The sequence below is a fragment of the Molossus molossus genome, unplaced genomic scaffold (genome assembly GCF_014108415.1).
Source record: "Molossus molossus isolate mMolMol1 unplaced genomic scaffold, mMolMol1.p scaffold_m16_p_18, whole genome shotgun sequence".
NCBI classification, from domain to species: domain Eukaryota; kingdom Metazoa; phylum Chordata; class Mammalia; order Chiroptera; family Molossidae; genus Molossus; species Molossus molossus.
In genome coordinates this window covers 61,475,595-61,497,739 of record NW_023425353.1, presented here as the reverse complement: position 1 = coordinate 61,497,739, position 22,145 = coordinate 61,475,595, and the positions used below count along the sequence as shown (strand labels likewise).

Here is a 22,145-nt window from a genome sequence, read left to right as displayed (position 1 = left end):
CTAATGTAACACTGCCTTTTCTATTAAAAAATTTGAAAATGTGCTATAATCATTGCGCTTGGACATTCAGACCTTGGAACACTAATGAAACCACCTGCAGTCGGCAAATGTTTACCTCCCTCCTTTTCAGCCTTTGCCTCCAAGAACTTCACTCCTCCAGGGGAAAGATATGCTCATGCTAAGTGTTTGCAGCTCATATTACTTTTCCAAGAAAAGCAAAGCACACGACAAGAAAGCCATTGGGCAAATCTATTTACCCAGATTCACTATATTACACATCCTGGCTGGGCCTCCTCGTTCATATCGCATTTGTACAAACCAAGGACGGGGAAGGTGACCTCTATGCTGCTGCTGGGTGACTGGAGGGACTCACATCCCCACAGGAAGACAATGCAGAGCTCCCACTGTCTGGGGACTTGGCTCTGGCCCCTCATTTCTCCATATTCACCCACCAAGACTCAATCTCTCTCTCTTATTTGTAAAAAACAATAAAATAAAACATGTATTTTTACTTTATTTAAGGCTCCTTTAGGAGATAGAACAATGTGAGAGGGCAAACGTGGATCAAAGTTTAAAGTCATAAACAGAGTTAAATTATACTTATTTACCCAAATCTCTGGTGAGTAGGTAGCCACTTTATAATAGGTATTCAATTAAAACTTGGACTATAACAAATAAGCAGGTTTTATTTAATGTACGTTACCTCTGGCTGAGCAGAAAGTTCTCTCAGAAGATGACCATTCCATACAAATCGCTGATCTGCCTAAGAGAGAAGTTTTAAAATTAATAAAATATCTCCTGCCAGGGTAAGTTTCTACAGAAAGAAAACTATGACAATCAAGGTTTCCACCTCTTGGCTAGAAACAGGTGTCTCTGACAAGCTCCAAAGAGAACTCTCCCCCTCACATCAGCCCCGTCCAGTGGGTTCCCTGTCTCACTGCCTCGAGCCGGTGCTGCTGGCCCGGAAACCGGGGAGTCCTCTCAGGGTCCTTCTTTCCCACACAGCCAATCGGCAAACCAGCCTCCCTGCTACATCCCTGCTGCCACCGCCCCTGGCCAGCACTTCACTCCAGTCTACCTGCTGAAGTCAACGTGTGCCCTTGCCCTCCCACCCTAGTCCACACGCTGCTGGCAGAGTTCTCTAACAGGCAGGCCGCCCTGTGCTGGGAATTCCTCGCTGGCTCGGTCATCTAAAGAACCACATCTGTGTGGCCTAACCAGTCCTGAGATCTGGGAGCACCTACTGAACTCTCTAATCTCGCCTCTGGCCATTCCATCTTTCAAACTATAAATATAGAAGCAGCTCCTTCAACAACTCAGTAGATTAACCAGTTCTCTCCATAAAACATACCAACCAGCCCGGCTGGTATGGCTCAGTGGACTGAGCATTGTCCCATGGTCTGAGAGGTCCTGATTTGATTCCCAGTCAGGGCACATGTCCATTAGGGCCTTGATCCCCAGTAGGAACTGTGTAGGAGGCAGCCGATAGATGTTTCTCTCTCATCAATGTTTCTTTCTCCCACCACCACCCCCCTTCCTCTCTCTGGAATAAATAAAAACATACTTAAAAAACAAATAAATAAACTGCCATCTTAAAAAAAAAAAGCAAGTCTCTTCGCAGTTAAAAGCCACATTTCTTGATTGCTTAGCTGACATCTGAATTTACAGCCAAGCCTACATAAATTTACTAGATTAGAGTATGTAATCTTAATAAAGCCAATCAACTAAAACACTGATTTAGGTTGAACTGTATTAAATTATCATTTTTATTGGGCAAAACTGGGCAAATACTGGCAATTTCATATGGTCCAATCCAACACATAACAGCAACCTCTTAAATTCTGTCTGCCTCCTAAACACAACTTGGTTTGTTAATGAAAACTCAAGGTAGAGATCATCCAGGTTCCAGAACAGCAAAAATTTTCAGCTGAGATCATCTGAGACCCAGTTTTAAAGATACATTCATCTGTAAAAAAATTTTAAAAGCAAAATAACAACAAAAAAATAACCCCACCCTAAACAAAAGAAAGTTTTTCTCTTGAAAAGAAGTTGTTACTTTGCTAGCTGCAAAAACTATGACACCACTGCAGGAAGAACATTACCTATTAGAACATTTGTTTTGTAAGCATAATTGTTACTAAGCTAACAAATGTTAGACTGTAGAACACCTAACGCTAGGGGATTACCAACATGTGAGTTTAGACTGGATTTCTGACTACTGATATGATGGTTCTCTATCCTGTCTGTGTAAAATATACAGATTGGGTTCCTAAATTTGGGACTGATATATATTTGAAACATGATATATTTTCAAAGGTCTATACACAATCCTGATACAGCCAGGACTGAGAAAAAATCAAAATATATTTTTATGGATAAAATAGAGACATGTCTCTTAAAAAAAAAAACAAAAACACCCAAATAAATGAAAATAAGTGACAATGCAGCTCACCCTCTCCAAGAGGCTCATCTCCTGGAACTCCGGACTGGTGTTGGACAGCCGCTGCAGAGTGTGGGTCAGATCATAGGTGGTTGAAAAGTAATATCCGTCCACATTCAAGACATGGTTTATCATTGCTAGGAAGGTTTTATTATCTTGTAACTATAAACAAAGGAGATTAAAAACTCAGTCTACCTCATACTTTAAAAAAAATGTCAGCATGAAAAAGGACTGAAAATCAAAACCTGTTAGTCTGGCCCTATTAAACATCAATGCCACAAGAACTGGGCTGGGGAGGGGGACACTCACCATTTCCACAGGACCTAGAACAGTTCCTAACTCAGATGATGCTCAGTAACGAGTATAAGGCATGACTATATTAACTGATTACGCAGAACTCCTCCCCTCTGGTACCTTTCACAATTTTTACTCAAATGGGCAGAAGAGTTATTTTAATAAAATCTCACCCACTGAGGTTACAACCTACTGTGGTCCAGATACTTTACACAGATTTTTCTTTTACCTTCAAAAACAACCCTGCTAGAACAAACAACAATAAAGAGTACATATTCAAAAAAAGAAAACTAGAAAACAACCCTGCTAGGTTAGGAATTATCCTCATTTGACAAGTGAAATACATAAATTCACAAGGGGCCCAGTAACACAAACGAACAAGAGAATACCATCCCTGTTCTTAAGAAACTTTATTGGTTGGGGTGGATGGTAAATAAAACAGAATTCTTTAAAAAAAGAAAATAAAAAGTCCTGTAAAAGTAGTATCTATCTTTATTTTCTGATAATCATTTTAGCTGGCTTTCCCAATGAATACCAAGATCGACATTTGTTTTTATCTTTGTTCTAAAAAAATAACCGTTGCCCTGGCCAGCTAGCTCAGTTGGTTAGTGTCGTTCCATTAGCCAACATTGCGCATTTAAGGCACATATAAGAATCAATCAGCCCTGGCCGGTTTGGCTCAGCGGTTAGAGCGTCAGCCTGCGGTCCGGAGAGACCCGGGTTCGGTTCCCGCTAAGGGCACGTACTTCGGTTGCAGTTTGTCCCCGGCCCTGGTTGGTCGTGCGGGTGGCAGCCACTCGATGTGTCCCTTCACATCGATGTTTCTCTCTCTCTCTCTCCCTTCCTCTCTCCCCCTCCCACTCTATCTGTACAAAAAATGGAAAAATATCCTCGGGTGAGGATAAAAAAAAAAAAAAAAGAATCAATCAACGAATGCATAAATAAGCAGAACAAAAAATCAACGTTTCTCTCACTTTCTCTCAAATCAAAAAATAAAAATTGTTTACAATAATTGTTGATGTTTGGTACTTAAGAGACATAACCACTTCATCATTACTGTTGATGAATTCACCTTCACTGAGACCTCTGGCTCTGTATCTAGGTCTCTTGAACAGCAACAACATCAGCATTCCCACAGTCAGCTATTTCTTCTACCCCCATTTATGTTCAATCTGAATTACGTTCCCAGAGCTGTCACTTTTCGTTTGTCTGCACTTTCATCTTTGGTGGGATCATCTTTAGTTACTATACCAGGATAACTGAAATACCAACCATGTTGTTGGGGGACTGACAGTAACTAAACCATGCCAACTAAAACCCGCGCGTACAGGGATTGTGCAAAAAGAGGACTGTTTGAACACATATACATACACATTTACATTCACATGGGGCAAAAGTAAAGAACTTTTTCTCTGGGGAAAGAGGGAATGAAATAGGATCAGTGGAACTTCAAAGGTATTTAACATTTTATTTCTTTTACAAAAAGAATATGAAGTTAAAACTGAGCGTTGAGAACATAGGCATTTTCTGTTTGTCCTTTTCTCTTCACATGAAATTTCATAATTTAAGAAATGAGTCAGTTAAAAAAAACAAGAGAAATAAAACATATGAAGAATTGTTTTAATATATTTTATGCTGGGTATGAAGGTATATAAAGTGACCTTGCTCTATGGGTTGCTTAAATAATTAGGCTTAAAAATCCAGCAAATTTTCTTCGTATTCCACCTCCCTCTCTCCAGCCCCCCAATGGTACTACTCTGGGTGTTACAACTAGTAAGTGCTTCCATTTCTTACCTGAATATCAGTTAAGTGCAACATGGTCTTCTTATAAGAAAGAATATCAAAATCTGTTGCTTTCCAGATTACATGATTGAAAAATTCACCTATTTTTATCTTTTTGGTAATGACAATTAGATAATTTCCTGAAAAAAAGCAAAGCCAAACTCAGATAAATATAAATAAGGGAACTCTAACACCAAAAGTAGCAGTCTTTGTTGTTTAAACTCTAAAGGCTAGCGAATGAGATTGCATCGTGCTATACAAATAAAGGGCCCATACTTTTTTTTTTTCAATTTTTTATTTATTTATTTTATTTTTGTTACAGATGTATCTCCTTTTTTACCCTACTGACACCCTCCTCCCCATCCCCGTCACCCCGTGACCGGCTTTGTTGTCCATGTCCATTGGTTATGCATACATGCGTATAAGTTCTATGGTTTATCTCCTCCCTCCCTCCACCACCTCTATTCCAAGGGTTGTCAGTCTGTACCCTACTTTCACGTCTCCGGGTCTACCCTATTCCTCAGACTGTTATATTCATTATATTCCGCAAATAAGTGAGATCATGTAGCATTTGTCTTTTTCTGCCTGGTTTGTTTTGCTTAGGATAATACTTTCCAGGTCTCTCCGTGTCATCTCAAAGGATGAGAAATCTTTCTTTCTTACAGCTGCATAGTACTCCATTGTGTACATGTACCAAAACTTTTTTATCCATTCGACTACTGATGGACACTTGGGCTGTTTCCAGATCTTAGCGATTGTAAATAGTGCTGCTATGAACATGGGGGTACATATATTCTTTCTGATTGGTGTTTCAGACTTCTTAGGGTATATTTCTAGAAGTGGGATCACTGGGTCAAATGACAATTCAACTTTTAATTTTTTGAGGTAACACTATAGTGTTTTCCATGGTGGCTACACCAGCCTGCATTCCACCAGCAGTGTACTAGAGTCCCCTTTTCTCCACACCCTCACCAATACTTATTTGATGATTTGTTGATGGTGGCCATTCTGATAGATGTGAGGTGATACCTCATTGTTGTTTTAATTTGCATCTCTCTGATGATTAGTGATGTTGAGCCTTTTTTCATATGTCTCTTGGCCATTTGTATGTCCTGTTTGGAGAAGTGTCTATTCAGCTTCTCTGCCCATTTTTTAATTGGGTTCTTTGTCTTCCTTTTGTTGAGTTGTATGAGTACTCTATATATTTTGGAAATCAACCCCTAATCTGATGTATCATTAGCAATGATGCTCTCCTATACAGTGGGTTGCCTTTCCATTTTGACGGTTGTATCTTTTGCTGTGTAGAAGCTTTTGAGTTTGATGTAGTCCCATGTGTTCATTTTTTCCTTTGTTTCTGTTGCCTTAGGTGATGTATCAGTGAAAATTCTGCTGCGTATGATGTCCGAAATTTTGTTGGCCTACATTTTCTTCTAGGATTTTTATGGATTCATGGGTCACATTTAAGTCTTTTATCCATTTTGAGTTTATTCTTGTGTATGGTGTAAGTTGATGGTCTAGTTTCATTTTTTTGCATGTAGCTGTCCAATTTTCCCAACACCATTTATTAAAGAGGCTGTCTTTACTCCATCGTATGCTCTTGCCTCCCTTGTCAAATATTAATTGAGCATAATGTCTTGGGTCCATTTCTGGGTTCTCTGTTCTGTTCCATTGATCCATATGCTTGTTCTTGTGCCAGTACCAGGCTGTTTTGATTACAGTAGCTTTGTAGTTAACCTGATATCCGGTATAGTGATCACACCTACTTTTTCCTTCTTTTTCAAGATTGCTGTGGCTATTCGGGGTCTTTTGGTTCCATATGAACTTTTAAAGTATTTGTTCTAGTTCTATGAAATATGCCATTGGTATTTTGATGGGGATTGCATTGAATCTACAGATTGCTTTGGGTAACATGGACATTTTAATGATGTTAATTCTTCCAATCCATGAACAAGGTATGTGCTTCCACTTTTTTATATCTTCCTCTATTTCTTTTTTCAATGTCCTGTCATTTTCTGCAAATAGGTCCTTTACTTCTTTGGTTAAGTTTATTCCTAGGTATCTTAATTTTTTTGCCACGATGGTAAATGGGATTGGTTTTTTCAGTTTCTCTTTCTGTGAGTTCATCATTGGTGTATAAGAATGTCGTCAATTTCTTGACATTAATGTTGTATCCGGCTACTTTGCCAAATTCATTTATTAAGTCTAGTAGATTTCTGATGGAGTCTTTAGGATTTTCTATGTATAATATCATGTCATCTGCAAATAATGAGTTTCACTTCCTCCTTTCCAATTTGGATCCCTTTTATTTTTTCTTCATGTCTGATTGCTGTGGCTAAGACTTCCAGTACTATGTTAAATAAGAGTAAGGCCCATACTTTTTTTAAAGCAATCTTATAATTTATAAACAAAAAGATCAGCATATTATTTAGAAAAATTCCTATTGAAAGTTCAAATTTTTTTTCTAAAGCAGTGATCTTAGCAGATCAAAGTTGATCCAGAGACATTTTCCCCTCTCTCCTCTCATCCCCAAGCCAGACAAGCTTCTGCTAATACATTTCCCATGGTGTAGCTTAAATTACCATAGGTTATGAGATCTGACCACTGCAGGACAATGTCCCATCAACACCACTCTATGTCTTTCACTTCATTCTATAATGGTAGAGAAATGTGCTGGGCAGTAGTATAACTGCCTGGTTAATACAACGTTACAGATGGTCCCCAACTTATAATGGTTTGGCTTAGGATTTTTCTACTTTATGATGGTGCTCAAGCAATATGCATTCAGTAGCAACCATACTTCAATTTTTAAATTTGGATCTTTTCTGGGCTAGCGGTAGGATCCCCTCCCACGATACTGGGCTGCTGTCCGGGGCTACAGCTCCTAGTCAGACATGCGATCACGAGGGTAAACTACAATGTGTTCATGTGTCAGAGATGCTGCCCAGCTGGAGGCTAATATGAGGGCTCTGAGCACGTTTAAGGTAGGTGGTCTAAGCTATGATGTTCGGGAGGTTGGGTGTATTAGATGCATTTTCGACTTACATTTTCAACCTATGATAGGTTTACTGGGATGTAAGCCCATTGTAAGTCTGGAGCATCTGTACAAAGATGAGCAGGCAGGCATCAGGGAGCCAGCACAGCACCATGCACAGTATACCAACCCTGATCCTGGCCACTCCTCCCCCCACAAACAAAATAGGGTAAGTCTTTCCCACTAATTAATTCTTAAGCTCTTGAACAGACTCTACTTACAAGTGCCCTCCCTGGCAGTTTTCCTATGTATATCTCTCTCCTAGAAGTTGTCACACTATATTGCAGTAATTTACTACTTAAATGCCTCTCTCTAGACTGTAAAGTGAGGACGAAAGGGACTTGCATCTTTTATAACTTAGCGTCTAACAACATGAATTTTTTAAAAGTTCAATGAAATGAATCTTAGATAAACAAAATCACTTTCCTAATAACTCAGAACCATGTAATATTCTCTAACATGCACTATGTCATATTCATATGAAGGTGGAATACTCTGGTGGTCCATCAATTCATTAAAATTTTTATTTAAATACTCTTAGAATTAATTAATAATGTTTAGTTGACTAGGGATTTCAACCCTAGTAAAACCAAAAACAAAATTATTTTTTTAATAGAACCCCAGGCTGATAAATTTAACCATTTAGGGTATATTACTTTTAGAAATTAATGACAAATACCTAATCTACAGATTATTTCCTAAAGCATGATATGAAGTATGCCCTCATCTTATACTCTACAGTGTCAATTTAATTATCTTCTTTAGCCTTCTTAGCTTATTTTTTCCTTACCTGCCACCAGATGGATTGTGCCCAGTATACCAAATATTGGTCTTGTAACAGCTGAAGGAGGAATATCTTTCTTGACTTTAAAGAAAAAGAAAAAAAAATCACAAAACATTGCTTTCAATAGTTATACCTCAACTAAATCAACATGTATAATATGTTCTTAGAAAACAATACTACTTCATTAGTGTTAGACCTCCATTATGGCAGAATTTAAAATAAAGATGTCCGGCCCAGCCGGTGTGGCTCAGAGGACTGAGCATCGTCCCATGGACTGAGAAGTCCTGGTTCAATTCCTGGTCAGGGCACATGCCCGGGTTTCAGGCTCCATCCCCAGTGGGAAGCATGCAGGAGGCAGCCAATCGATGTTCGTCCCTCACACTGATGTTTCTCTCTCTCTCTCTCCCTTCCTCTCTCAAGGAAGGAGGAAAGGGAGGGAGGGAGGGAGGGAGGAAAGACTGATTGAAAGATGTTCATGTTATAAAGGTCTCTCTGCCTGTCCAAAGTATAGCGTCAAAAGTAACATATATTTCAGCATTTTTATCAGGTAAATTGTGGGTTATTTTTAATGCCAGTTTTCAACTAAATGTATTCAACCTCTTGCCAGAAAGTAAATATTTATCCCTTTAAGAGAATTAGAGCACTGACTGGTGTTGCTCAGCGGTGAGAGTGCCTGCCTGCACACTGAAGAGTCACAGGTTCGATTATGGTCAAGGGCACATACCTGGGTTGCAGGTTCAATCCCTAGTCCCGGTTGGGGCAGTGAGGGAGGCAATTAATTAATATGTCTCTCTCACATTGATGTCTCTCTCTCTCTCTCTCCCTCTCTTCCCCTCCCTCCCACTCTCTCTAAAACTCAATGGAAAATATCCTCAGGTGAGGATTAACAACAACAACAAAAAGAGAGAGCATTAGAAATTGAGTGGAAGGAGGGTTGAGACACGACTTCAATTTCAATCTGGCTATGACATACCTGAGAGGGTGACCTCTGTGGACACGCGGTCGATGATAAGCACATCATCTGCTCCATCGTCACAAGCTTCCACGTAAAATTTTTCAGGTGTGATATGCCTAAGAGAAAAATTAAAACCATAAATAACTAAACCAAATGAAATAAAGTCTCCTGAAAAACTATTTATTATAACAATTTCAGCTGGGTTTGAATCGGACATCGCTGCCCCGGCTTCTGAATAGATGAGGCCGATACGCAGTCCTCGCGTATTCGGTGCCGCCTTCTCGCTTGTACATTCAGTGCTCGCAAGATTGTGATTGGCTGTGGAACTGCCAATTTGACTTACACAAGAAAATTAAACTAATCTTTAATGTGGTACAGAAGGCAAGTAACATAGTAGGTAGCAGCGCAATCTATAGAACGATCGATGTTTCTCTCCCTTTCTCTCTCTAAAAATCAATAAAGTAAAAATCAAAATTAAAAGAAAAAGCTTGCCCAGCAGGTGTGGCTCAGTGGTTGAGCAGTAACCCATGCACCAAGAGGTCACCGGTTCGATTTCCAGTGGGAGCAAATGCCCAGGTTGTGGGCCTGATCCCCAGTGGGGGGCATGCAGGAGGCAGACAGTCAATGTTTTCTCTCATCAATGTTTCTCTCTTTCCCTCCTTCTCCCTTCCTCTCTCTCTAAAATCAATACAGAAAAAAAAATTTTTTTTAATAAAAAGCCAAATAAAAAGAAAGCAGCCACCTTTTAATTCCAGAAAAAGAACAAAATACTTTATAAGGAAATGTAGTTATAATATACTAGTGACTTCATTTGAATCATATCTACATAACCATAACAATATGACCACTGAATATCTTACTACAACTACACTGAGGCGAGGAGAGGAAAAGAGAGTGTGGTAGGAAGTCATCAGAAGACTAAAACTGAAAACAATCAGGAAACAGCAGTATAGGCATGTTGTTTAGAAATGTGGAGTAAAACACTAAAAGAAATCGCTTAAAGAGGTGAAAGGGATGTCTCTGGGCAGTGGGAATTGGGAGTGCAGAAGCATGCTAGGATGCTCTCTTTTATTATAAGCTTTGTGTACTGTTTACTTTTAAACCATATACGTGTATGAGATTAAAATAAAAATTAAGTCTAAAAATGTGCTAAAATAACAAAATAAGAGTAACAGTGGATCAAGGCAGAGAGTTCTAGTCCAAGGGCTCTGACTTCTGCTGGATGCTACCTCTCAGGAAGATGCTGCTGGACCTAAGTTGCTGGTGCTGCCACCAGGCTATTCTGATAATGTATTGAAAATGGCTTAAGAATTGGAGCTACCATGACAGGAACAGTGACTGCCAGCTAATCAGCAGAGTAATGACAAATAACAACTCAGAATAATAGCAGCAGTCACAATAGTAGGTGTCATCCTGACTCACAGTCACGCATGTATCCCATTGCTGTCTTCCTCTTCCTTCCCCCCTTCCATTCCCCACCACTCTTTAATTGGCCTTAACAGTGATCTGAAGCACAACAGATTTTATTCTGTGACTTTTATGCTTCCCAGGTTTCATTTCAAAAGCTAGCGAAACTAACTTGAACTCTCCAGCACTTACTGTCAGAAACACTTAAGTAAATATCCAGTGGTTTAATGTTTGCTGGTGAGTGTGGTTTTACTATTTTTTGTCTTTAATCTTCACCAAACAGGCTACTAAGCCTCTGCAGACAAGGACTCTAAGCTTTCCATTCCCCCTTAGTATTTTTCATACAAGAAGACAGCAGAAGTTCCACTCAATTTTCTTAGAGACCATAAGAAACACCTACATTAAGCTGGTTTTTATATATGGCCCTTAACTAATGTTTTCTTTGGATCAGTTTCAGAGTAAACAGAATTTTTAAAATTGTTTTCCTTTCTCCTAGCTAAGAAAAGATCTTGACAGGTCAAATTTTAACTGGATTTGATGTTACAATGCAACTAATAAGAGGAGAAAGAGGGAGTAGTGTGTTTTCTCTGAGTAAAACGTCTACAATATGCCCTGGCCAGCTTGGCTCAGTGGTTAGTGAGTCAGCCCGTGGACTGACTCACAGGTTCGGTTCCTGGTCAAGGGCACATATCATGGTTGCAGGTTCAATCCCTAGCCTCAGTCAGGGTTGTGTGTGTGGGAGGCAACCAATCGATGTGTCTCTCTCACATCGATGCTTCTCTCTCTCCCTCCCTCTCTTCCATTCTATCTTAAAAAAAAAAAAATCAATGAAAAAATATCCTCTGGTGAGGATTAACAAAAAAAAGAGTCTGTAGTATGTCACTGAAACCAAGTTTGCCAGAAGTTTTTCAAAATTAACCAGTCAACAGGCCATACTGAGTTCTCAATGTAATAAATAAATGGAAACCAAGCCAAAATACTCAATGATAATCAAAAATCTAGGAGAAAATCCTCTCCCTACTGCAAAAAGAATGGCCCTCAACTGCTGTGATGTCTCTCATTTCCGTTAAACTCTCTCACATTACTTATTTTATGAAATAGATTTTTGAAGTTAAGACAAGGAGAACCCTTCAAAGAACATAATTTGTTCTTTAACTATACTGTTGATGACAAATCTTTAAAGCTCAAAGTAATACATCTCTAATGGAATAAGAATACACTTTCTCCTTCAAGACAGGGCATTCAATACCAACCCAGAGTTCTGGTTTCTCTTACGATGACACACATTTTGGGAGACAGAAAAAAATAACAATTACTTCCTATTGACAACTTTCATTGGCTGACTATTTTCCATTTATGGATTACTGCCCAAGTATGGGACAAAAAGAAAAAGAAATCACAGAAATTGAAAATTCAATTCAATAAAGGCAATTCTCACTATGATATTTAATATAAATGCACTTAATGTTATAGCCACCTGGGATTCAATAGTTTTTAAGAGTGCCTTACAAAATTACTCTTGCTAAATCTTAAGAAAGGCTATATATTTAATTATAATATAAACACCAGATGTCATTTATATTTTGTATGTACAAAATGTAGTACATACATAAAATAAAATATTGTTGTCTTATAAAGGAAATCTGACACATGCTGTAACATGGACGCGCTTCGAAGGTATTATGCTACGTGAAATAAGCCAGTCACAAAAGGACAAATCCTGTACGATTCCACTTATATGAGGTATGTAAAGTAGTCAAATTCATAGAAACAGAAAGTAGAATGGTGAATGCCAGGGGCTGGGGGAGGGAGACTGGGGTGTTGTTTAAGAGGTACAGAGTTTTGGGTTTGCGAGATGAAAAGACGAATGGTGGTGATGGGTGCACAACAATGTGAACGCACCTTAATGGCTGATGGTAACAACAATGTGAACGCACCTTAATGGCTGATGGTAACAACAATGTGAATGCACCTTAATGGCTGGTGGTAACAACAATGTGAACGCACCTTAATGGCTGGTGGTAAATGTTATGATTCGTGTATTTTACCATAATTTAAAATAACAATAAAATTACTATTTGTATAGAAATGCGATGATTGTCATGTCACAAAATTGTAGCAAGAACATATTTCCTCAAAAATATTACATAAAGAATTAAATCAGTCTTAACGATCAAATTTACCATATCTCTAGCTGAAAACATACAAGCATAACATTTTACTAGATTAGCAAGCAAACAGTGAAAACTCAGATGGTAAAGGAGGGTCCTGTGAATCTACTACACTCATACCCAGAAGGTGCTCCCACCACCCCTCATCCTTCCTCCCTTTGGGTCCCAGCAGTGCCTCCCTCGTTGAGTGACTTCTTGGACAACTCTCCTATAGCCCAGGTTCATCCCAGACAACTCAGGAGCCCAACCCAAACCCCAAACCTAGACTGATAGTTCTAGGAAGCCAATTCATTTTATTTATTTATTTATTTATTTATTTTTCCTTTATTGATTTTAGAGAAGAAGGGAGAGAGAGAGAGAGAGAAACATCAATGAGGGAGAACATCAACTGGCCGCCTCCAACATGCCCCCCTGGGGATTGGGCCTACAACCTGGGCATGTGTCCTGACTGAGAATTGAATCAGAGACCTCTTGGTGCATGGGTTGATGCTCAACCACTGAGCCCCACCAGCTAGACAAGCCAATTCATTTTCATTCCATCTTCTTCCTCAAGATCTTGAGGTCCCATTTACTTCCTATTCTCTGTCCATCCTAAAAGCCATTCTCTCCAAAAACCAGTCTCCTCCATAAAAATCAGATCTAAATGCCACCTAATATGAAGCTCTAACCTACAACAAAATCTTCCAGACCCCCAGGCCCTCCAAAGAATGCTCTTTTATCAGCATGTCCCAGTCCTTACTCAGCTCAACCTCGCCCTAAAAATGCCTTTAGAGAGCCTAGGAACTACCAGGACAGCTGGCTGAACTAGCAGGTTGCTAGACCTCAGGAGGCCTAATGTGGCGTTCTGGAATATGCATTTAAAGCAAGCATAGCAAGTGATCTAATGCAGCCTAGCACTAACCTAGACTTTCTAGCCTGAACCCCTGCCCAACCAATGCCTTGGATACAAACTTCTTATCATCTGTGCCTAAACTTAGCTTCCCTTCATCCTTCCTTGCAGAGAGACTGTGAATAATCTGAACATTCATTGTACTAGATAGATCACATTATGTCTTCGTCACAGTGTAGCTTAATTTACATCTGTTCTCAGGGTTGCACCATATCTGCCATGACTGACCTCACAGGTATGACAATCTTTTAAGAAAAAAGGCAACTTCTTAAGGGAGAAAACAATGTTTCTTCAAAGGTAAACTGTAGCCTGCCTGATTCATTTTCTAAAGGATTCCTTGCCTTACACCTATTTCAGCTGACCTTTTAAAAGAATTTTTTTAAACGCTTTGAATGTTTCCAATAATAGATTTATTGTAAATATTTTGTAATTTCAAATTTATCAATGTCTGACATGATCCATGCATACACAAATGACTTAAAAGGAAAAAGGAGTCATAAAATATTTAGAACTGCCTGAATGTTTAAAAAGCATGAATTTTAAATTCTGAACAAATCAATATTGTTTTCTATATTAAAAATCCATATGGACCTGTCAACTATTTTCAATTATAGGTGATTTATTTCTATATCAGACATGTCTGAGGACTAAGACAAGAGCAATTTGATAAGAGATGAAAAGGTCATTTGAATAATGCAGTGTAATGGAAAGATCACTGGACTCTGAACCTTCTATTCCAAGACCAGCTCTACCATGGCTGGGCTGTGTAACCTGACTGTGGGCCAATAATTTCCCTGTCTTTAGTAACGATGGAGCATATAGACCAACTGATGACCTCACAGAGCCATCGAAAATACAATATAGATGAAATTACTTAAGTGGCTACAACTTCAAAAGACTACATTCCAAATTACTCCAGACCATTCAATTTTTGAAGTGCTCGTAGGTGTTCTACACTAGAAAGTTCTTTTCATTTACTCAGGTGATTCACTGAGGATCTGTTCTGCAGAGTTTTATACTAGGTACTGAGGGAATAGAGAAGAAATCAAGTTTAAGGTGTTTCTAACACGTTCCGCATTATTTGCAACCTAGCTGGAGAAACACAGTGTGTATGATTTCATCATTGCTCGGTAGTGGAGTGAGTGGTGCAAACAGTGCTGTGGGCTGATCACTGTGACTCTCAGTCCTGTTGTCCATGAGACAGGAAATGCACTGTTCATCAACCCTAAGAGAGAATGTACAAACCACATAGATGCTTAGTGTCTGGTCCCTGTGACCGTAGTCTGGCAGCTCATTGAAGAGAATGACGTGGGAAAAAGGCTTCTCAGAAAAAGTGAGCACCTGTTAAGTACTCTGGTATTTCACCCATGCTCTCTTTCAACCCTTATAATGATCCTGTGAAGTAATGTTCTTATTTCATGGATGAAAAACCGTTTTAGAAATAAGTAACATGGCCAGGGCACAAAGCACGTAGCAAGGTCAGGATCTGAATCTAAGTCTGCTTTGACTAAAAAAACCTGCGATCTCTCAGCTCTATCATGATCAGTAGGTAAAGAGGGGAGAGAGGAAGAAGGCATCTGGGTAGAAGGATCAAAATAAGCCCAAGGTTGAAGCTAAAAGAAAACTGCCAAGTCTGAGGGGGGTGGGGGTGGTTGGGCAGTCATACGAAATAAAGTTAGGGCAGAGATTGTGAAGAGGCTAAAAGTACCGATGGCTAAGAAATGGGGACTTAATCCTATAGATCCGTAAAATGGAACTGGAGATTGTAAGCAGGGGAGTAGAGGGTGAAACCAGAGCACTTAGGAAAGTAAACTTCATAGCAGGACAGAGTTGGACTTGAGAAAATGTATGACATAATGCAGAACAAATTATTATTTAAAACCCAAGCACTTCAATATTTAATAAACCCAGTAGCAATACTTTTGTAATGAAATATTCTCAAACTATCTCTTGTACGCATCTTTTTTTTTGGTGTTAACTCTCATCTGAGGATATTTTCCCACTGATTTTCAGATAGCATGGAAGGGAGGGAGGGAGAGAAAGAGAAACATTGATGTGAGAGAGACACATCTGCTGGTTGCTCCCATACAACACCAACTGAGGCTTGAACCTGCAACTCTTTGGCCTGCAGGTCGATGCTCTAACCACTGAGCAAAACTGGCCAGGGCTGTATGCAACTTTCTTTCTTTTTTTTTTAGTCCTCACCTGAGGATATTTTTCTATTTATCTTCAGATAGAGTGGGAGGTAGGGAGAGAGAAACATCCACGTGAAAGGGACACATCTATTGGTTGCCTCCCGCACGACCCCGACCAGGGCCGGGAGCAAACTGCAACCAAGGTACGTGTCCTTGACCCCTTGACCAGAATCGAACCCATGACTCATTGGTCTGCGGACCAACGCTCTAACCACTGAGCAAAACTGGCCAGGGTATACACATCTTTCTTAAAACACATCTTGAGCCCTAGCTGGTGTGGCTCAGTTGGTTGGGTATCGTCCCATGTACCAAAGGGTTGGATGCCTTGTCAGAGCACATGCCTGGGTTGCCTGCTCAATCAATCCCCAGTAGGCAGCATGCAGGAAGTAGCCAATCGATGTTTCTCTCTCTCCCTCTCCCTTCCCTCTCTGTAAAATCAATAAAAACATGTTTTAAAAAAAATCTCGGGACAGCCCTGGCCAGTTTGGCTTAGCTGTTAGAGCATCGGCCTGAGGACCAGAGAGTCCCGGGTTCGGTTCCCCCTAGGGGCATGCACCTCAGTTGCAGCCTGTCCCCGGCCCTGGTTGGGGTCATGTGGGTGGTAACCAGTTGATGTGTCTCTCTCACATCCATGTTTCTTACTCTCTCTTCCCCCCTCTCTATCTAAAGATAAATGCAAAACTGTCCTCAGGTGAGGATAAAAATAAATAAATAAAATGAAATAAAAACCTTGACCAGCACGCCTCACAGCAGAAAGGGCCAAAAAGACAGAGAAAGGGGAGATTTCAACACACAAACTCCTTGATAAAGAAAAACAAAGTTGCAAAAAGGTTGTACTTTTACATTTACAGAAGCACTCAAAACTTTTTGTCGGGGGGCGGGGGGTGGGGGGGGGAGCTAAGGACTGACAAATTAGAAGATGACTTTCACATAACCCCAGATTTACTTTTCACCCAAATATATAGTTTCTACTTCCCACAAAAACCAATACACAAGCATCAGCCTCATCATTTAAGGGCCAAATTTCCGTTCTCTTGTGGATGCAGAGTTTTTTTTGTTGTTTTTTTTTTAGTTTGGACTGGTGAATTTAGTGCCTCCTTGGCAGCTCAAGTTCTCCATCCCATTCAATCTTTACCACATGAAAATTCAGCCACATTCCGTAACCTAACTCTGACCTGCACCAAGCCGAGGCTCCATATTGCTTAACACATTTGAGACCTGGCGTAGGATCATATTAAACCCTTTGGTAACTATCAGATAGGCAGCAATAACCTAATTAGCCAGCAGAGCACATGTGACACTGTTCTGGCCAGTACCTTGGTCAAAGACACTGCTGGATTCATTCACCACGGTAATCACCTTGCCAAGGGGAATTGGGAAAGAGTAAGGAAACTTGGCCAGGACAATCTGGAGGAAAGTGTGCAGCTGGGGTTTTCAAAGAGAGTTACAGTAAGCAGGAGCGGCAAACGGAGTGGGCTGCGAGAAAAGTAATCATCTTCCTCCAAAATATCTGATGTTGAAATGACCTCACTCCCAGTTCTGGAGAAAAGTTAAGTGAGCCTGAGGTTCTGGGGAGCACAGAAAATGCCCAAACCACATTTTGATGTCTTCCTACCCCTGCAAAGAAAATGAGATACCTATGCCTATGCCTAAGCACCAAGACATTTTAATTTATGTAGAGATGGAAAAGCCCCTCAAAGACGACATCTGCTTCTGCTGCAAAGACATTCTAGACTGCAGCCACTGGATTTTCTGTCTAGAGCTAAAGCATTAAACACAAAGTGAGTAGAACAAAGTTATTCACAGACAAGAAGGGTGTAGGGGCCAGAGGGTAATGCTAAGGGAAATACATGTTTTTATTTATCCAGGACAAGCCAAAAACCTGACAAATACCTCATTTACAACTCTAACCACCAGAGCTGTTTCTCAAGGCCCCAAGAAGGTGGCTTTGAGAAGTCGACCTGCAGTGCCAAATTTCCCCAGATGAGCCTCTAGCTGTCAACGTGGACTTAAGAACCTGCGTTATGCTTGAGCTGTATACTATTTTATTATTTAAAACCAAGTAAATCTTTCAGGACCTTAAGAGTACTGACTGTACTTTACGTTGTGGGGTTTGGTCTTGTTTCCTGCATCCTAGACTGGTCAGGCAGGCTTCGATGCCCAAAGGTTTGTCGATTTGTGTACGGACTCCAACGTGCTGCTACCGGTCCATTAAATTAAAAAAAAAAAAAATTGCTCTGCTGAGTAATAAGGACAAATTTAGACGCCACTTCTTAAAAAAGAAAGAAGTGGGGAGGGACATGAAGGGCTGCATCCCAACGCCGACCCGGCTTGCTGGAAGCCAGCCTGCAGCCTCGCTCTCCCGCCCCAGGAGCAGAGGCCCAGGGCGGGACCGAGAGAGGCTGGCGAGACGGTCGCTCCCAGGCCTATGGAGACTCGGGCGGAGCCTTGGGCGGCCGCGCCGGGCGAGCAAGGCGAAGAATGCAAGGGGCTCCCACAGCGGCCCGCCGCCCAGGGACTCAGGAGCCGTCCCCGGGGCCAGCGCCCCGCACCTGCCGCCCCGCCCGCCGCCCCTCTCGGTCAAGGGCCTCGCGCCCGTGGGACTCACAGCTTCAGCAGCTCGTAGGTTGTCGCCGCCATCCCGCAGCACCACCTCCTTCCTCCTCTTTCCGCCCGCCCCGCCCCGCGTCGCCACCTCGGCTACGGCGCTACCGGTCACCCTGGCACGGCGGCCGCAGTGCCCAGCATGGTCCCACCCCTTTCCACGCCCCGCCAGGCCGGCGAACGAACGGGAGGCGGCCGTGGACAAAATTAGTGCGCACGCTAGAGCACGCCCGAGGCGCTGCCCTGCGGAGTGGGCGGGAGTGCGATGACGTCGCCGCTGCGGATTGGCGGGCGCCTTTGCAGGACGGGAGGCGCCTGAGGGGACGTGGGCGAGCGCCGCGGCGGAAATGCAGTGCCTGTGTCGGGGAGCCTGTTGCAACTGCGTAAGAGGTAGTCTACATTGTAGGGGAGCCAGCAAGTGCCGGGCCAGTGGCGCAATGGATAACGCGTCTGACTACGGATCAGAAGATTCTAGGTTCGACTCCTGGCTGGCTCGGGGTGCACCTTTTGCCTGGTTCCGGGGCCCCCTTGGGAAGGACCGTAACCAAAGTGTAAAGACTCTAAATGCCTTGAATTTTAGCACTACTTTGCCCGCGGTGTCATCTTTTAAGCAGTATTTGGAACCCGAGGTTGTGCGAGATGTTTTGTAAATTGCAAAGCGCCCTATTAATGGTTCACTTACAGAGTCTTTGTAAAATGGGGCACATTTAGAAAAACACCCCTAGAAGGTAGCAGTTTGGGGTGGGGAGGGGTGGGAGAGGAGCGTGCTGTGGCCCGAGGTCAGCTACCGGAGGGCACAGAGGCCCACCGAGGGCAGCAGTTCTGGCTTCTCCCCGCGGAGGAGAAGCCCCCGAGGCGAAGGTCAGCCCCCGGGGTGGGGTGGGCTCCGGCTCCGGCCCGCTTTGGAGCGGAACCGCTGCAGTGCGGCTGCGCGCGTCGGAGCTGCTCCGCGGTGCCTGAGTGTGCAGCCCTGGCCGTAGAGATCCCGGGTCCCAAAGCAACCTGGCCCCTCGTGTCGGGAAACCTTAAGTAGGGGTGTTTTTACAGTTAGAAGACCTGTAAATGGAGCCCCCCGTTTTATAGATGCCTGGCTCGAAGACTTGGGAGGACCCGAGACGTCTGCGGCGACGAGGGGACTCGAATCCGGGGAAGCACTGCCCATTAGGGAGTCACTCGTCGATCGATAAATCTTTCCAATATAACGTGTTTTCCTCCTAAGGAAATATAGAAAATGTAGAAATTACAGAAAATTGTTGGGAATAAAAAATGATGCCGCCTTGGCTGGTTTGGCTCAGCAGTTAGAGCGTCGGGCGGGGAACGGAAGGGTCTCCTGTTCGATTCCCAGTCCAGGGCCTGCATGTACTTGGGTTGCAGGTTTGATCCCAGGCCCTGGGCTGGAGTGTAGGGAAGGCAACCAATGAATGTGCCTCTTCCAAATCCACGTCTCTCTCCCTCCCTCCCTCCCTCCCTCCCACTCTAAATAAAAAACCAATGGAGCCCGGCCAGTGTGGCTCAGTGTTTGAGCGTAGACCCCTGCACCAAGAGGTCACCGGTTCAATTCCCGGTCAGGGCACATGCCCAGGTTGTGGGCCAAGTCCCCAGTGGGGGGCATGCAGGAGGCTGCCAATGATGTTCTCTCATTGATGTTTCTCTCTCTCTCTCTCTCTCAAATCAATAAAGAAAAAATTAAAAACAACAACAATGGTGCCCTGGTTGATTTGGCTCAGCAGTTAGAGCCCCGACCTGCGGTCCAGAACCGGTTCGGTTCCTGCTAAGGGCATGTACCTCGGTTGCAGTTTGTCCCTGGCCCTGGTTGGTCGTGCGGGTGGCAGCCACTCGATGTGTCCCTTTCACGTCGATGTTTCTCTCTCTTCCTCTCTCGACCTCCCACTCTGTCTGAACAAAAAAAAAAAAAGGCAAAATGTCCTCAGATGAGGATTAAAAAAATACAAGGAAACCTATCCTCTGGCGAAGATTAACAACAAAAAATAATAATGCCAATTCTCATCTCGAGATTACTATTAACGTCATAACTTTTTCCCTAGAGGCTTTTTATTTTTCTTTCATACTTTCAATATGTATCTACCCACACGTGTATTTTTTCCAAATTTGAGTTTATACCAGAAATGTCTTTGTGTTTCCTTTTTGTCTCCTTAGTTTTTTGCCTGAGATTTAAGGTCATTAAGTATTTTTTAAAGATATCACTAGGGAACTAAGATATTTTAAGCATTACTCATTTGTTGGGAATTTGGGTTGTCAGTTTGACACTTTAAAGAAAATAAATCTGTGTTGAATTATTTGATATGTCTTATAAATTTCTAGATGTGAAATGATCAGGTGGACATTTTTAAGGTCCATTTTATGGACATTTTTACCCCTTGGTATATATTTTCAAATTGCCCTCCAAAAAAATGAACCAATAAATACTTCCATCAATAACATCTGCTTCCCTGCATTCTAACCAGCACTGTGTATTATAAATTTCATTATTATTTCTTACCAATTTTCATAAGTGAAAAACAGAATTTCCTTTTACTTGATGTATATATTTTTTCTTGACATATGCATTCAGTGTTTTCTTGCAGATCTGTTAGACTCTTTGATATATAAAGGATATGAATTCTTTAGCCATCAAAGATATTGCAATCTTTTTCCAATTTATTGTTTCCCTTTTCCTTATAATATTTTTGCACTTAGAGTAATTTTCACTTTCATATATTCCAGTGTACCAATATTTTACTTTATGGTTTCTTCCATTGCATAAGTACTCTTTTCAAATTATTTTATGTTTATATTATTTTTTTTCCATTTACTTTTTTTTTCTTTTCAATCCTCACCCAAAGACATCCTTAGAGAGACAGAAACATTAATGTGAGAGAAACATCGATGGGCTACCCTCTGTACATGCCCCAACTGGAACGGAACCTGAAACCAGGCATGTGTCCTGACTGGGAATCAAACTGGCAACTCTTCAGTGCACAGGACGATGCTCAACCAGCTGAGCCACTCCTGCTGGGCATTCCATTTACTTTAACTCCATTTGTAATTTATTTTGTTGGTCATTGCAATGGAAAAATCAATGAAATCTTAAAGTCTGTCTTTCTTATTGAGCAATTAAGAGCTCTAACCTCTTTACTTGACTAATTCAATCCTACCACAATTCCCTAAGGTAAATCCCATTGTTATCCCCATTTTTAAATGTCAAGGAACTAAATTTGCTTAAGGTCATTGAGCAATTAGGTGGTGGAGCCTGAGTCAGACCTTGAATCTGGGCTCAACCCCAAAGCCATTCTGCCAGTGGGCTTGCTATGCGCCAGAGGGTGACCCCAGGAGTGGACACTGGGCGATTCTCAATCGGGACACCAGTGGTGATCCCATATGCTCCTGTCTTTCCTGTCTGCTAATTAGCAGTCAGAAGACCTCATCTCTAGTCCTGTTGATGCTTCTACTCACCAGCTGGGGGCTCTGGGCCATACCCTCTCCTTTACTAAGATGGGGATTTAAGCTGCACCCCATCCCTAAGGCTCTATGAAAAGTGCGTTCAGCTGAGCCCTCTGCCAGGCAGAGCGCTCCTGCCTGGACTCCCTGAACAT

At 41.8% G+C, this 22,145-nt stretch overlaps 1 protein-coding gene and 1 non-coding gene across 3 annotated transcripts in view; one reads left to right on the top strand and one right to left on the bottom strand.

The window, feature by feature from the left end:
* The window catches only part of SACM1L (SAC1 like phosphatidylinositide phosphatase), a 44,089-nt gene extending 25,395 nt beyond the window's left edge, over positions 1–18,694 (bottom strand). The window contains exons 1-6 of one of the 2 annotated variants that reach the window (XM_036266845.1): positions 18,557–18,694; positions 9,305–9,402; positions 8,338–8,412; positions 4,529–4,656; positions 2,453–2,602; positions 704–763 (exon numbers count right to left, since the gene is read on the bottom strand). In XM_036266845.1, the coding sequence (XP_036122738.1) occupies positions 704–763; positions 2,453–2,602; positions 4,529–4,656; positions 8,338–8,412; positions 9,305–9,402; positions 18,557–18,588 (543 nt within the window). In that variant the 5' untranslated portion in view covers positions 18,589–18,694. The remainder of the gene's footprint in view (positions 1–703; positions 764–2,452; positions 2,603–4,528; positions 4,657–8,337; positions 8,413–9,304; positions 9,403–18,556) is intronic. The other variant, XM_036266846.1, reaches the window with a different exon arrangement.
* A 281-nt stretch (positions 18,695–18,975) lies between these two features.
* On the top strand, positions 18,976–19,048 carry TRNAR-ACG. The gene has a single exon. It is a non-coding gene; the product is annotated as a tRNA-Arg (tRNA).
* The last annotated feature ends 3,097 nt before the right edge of the window (positions 19,049–22,145 follow it).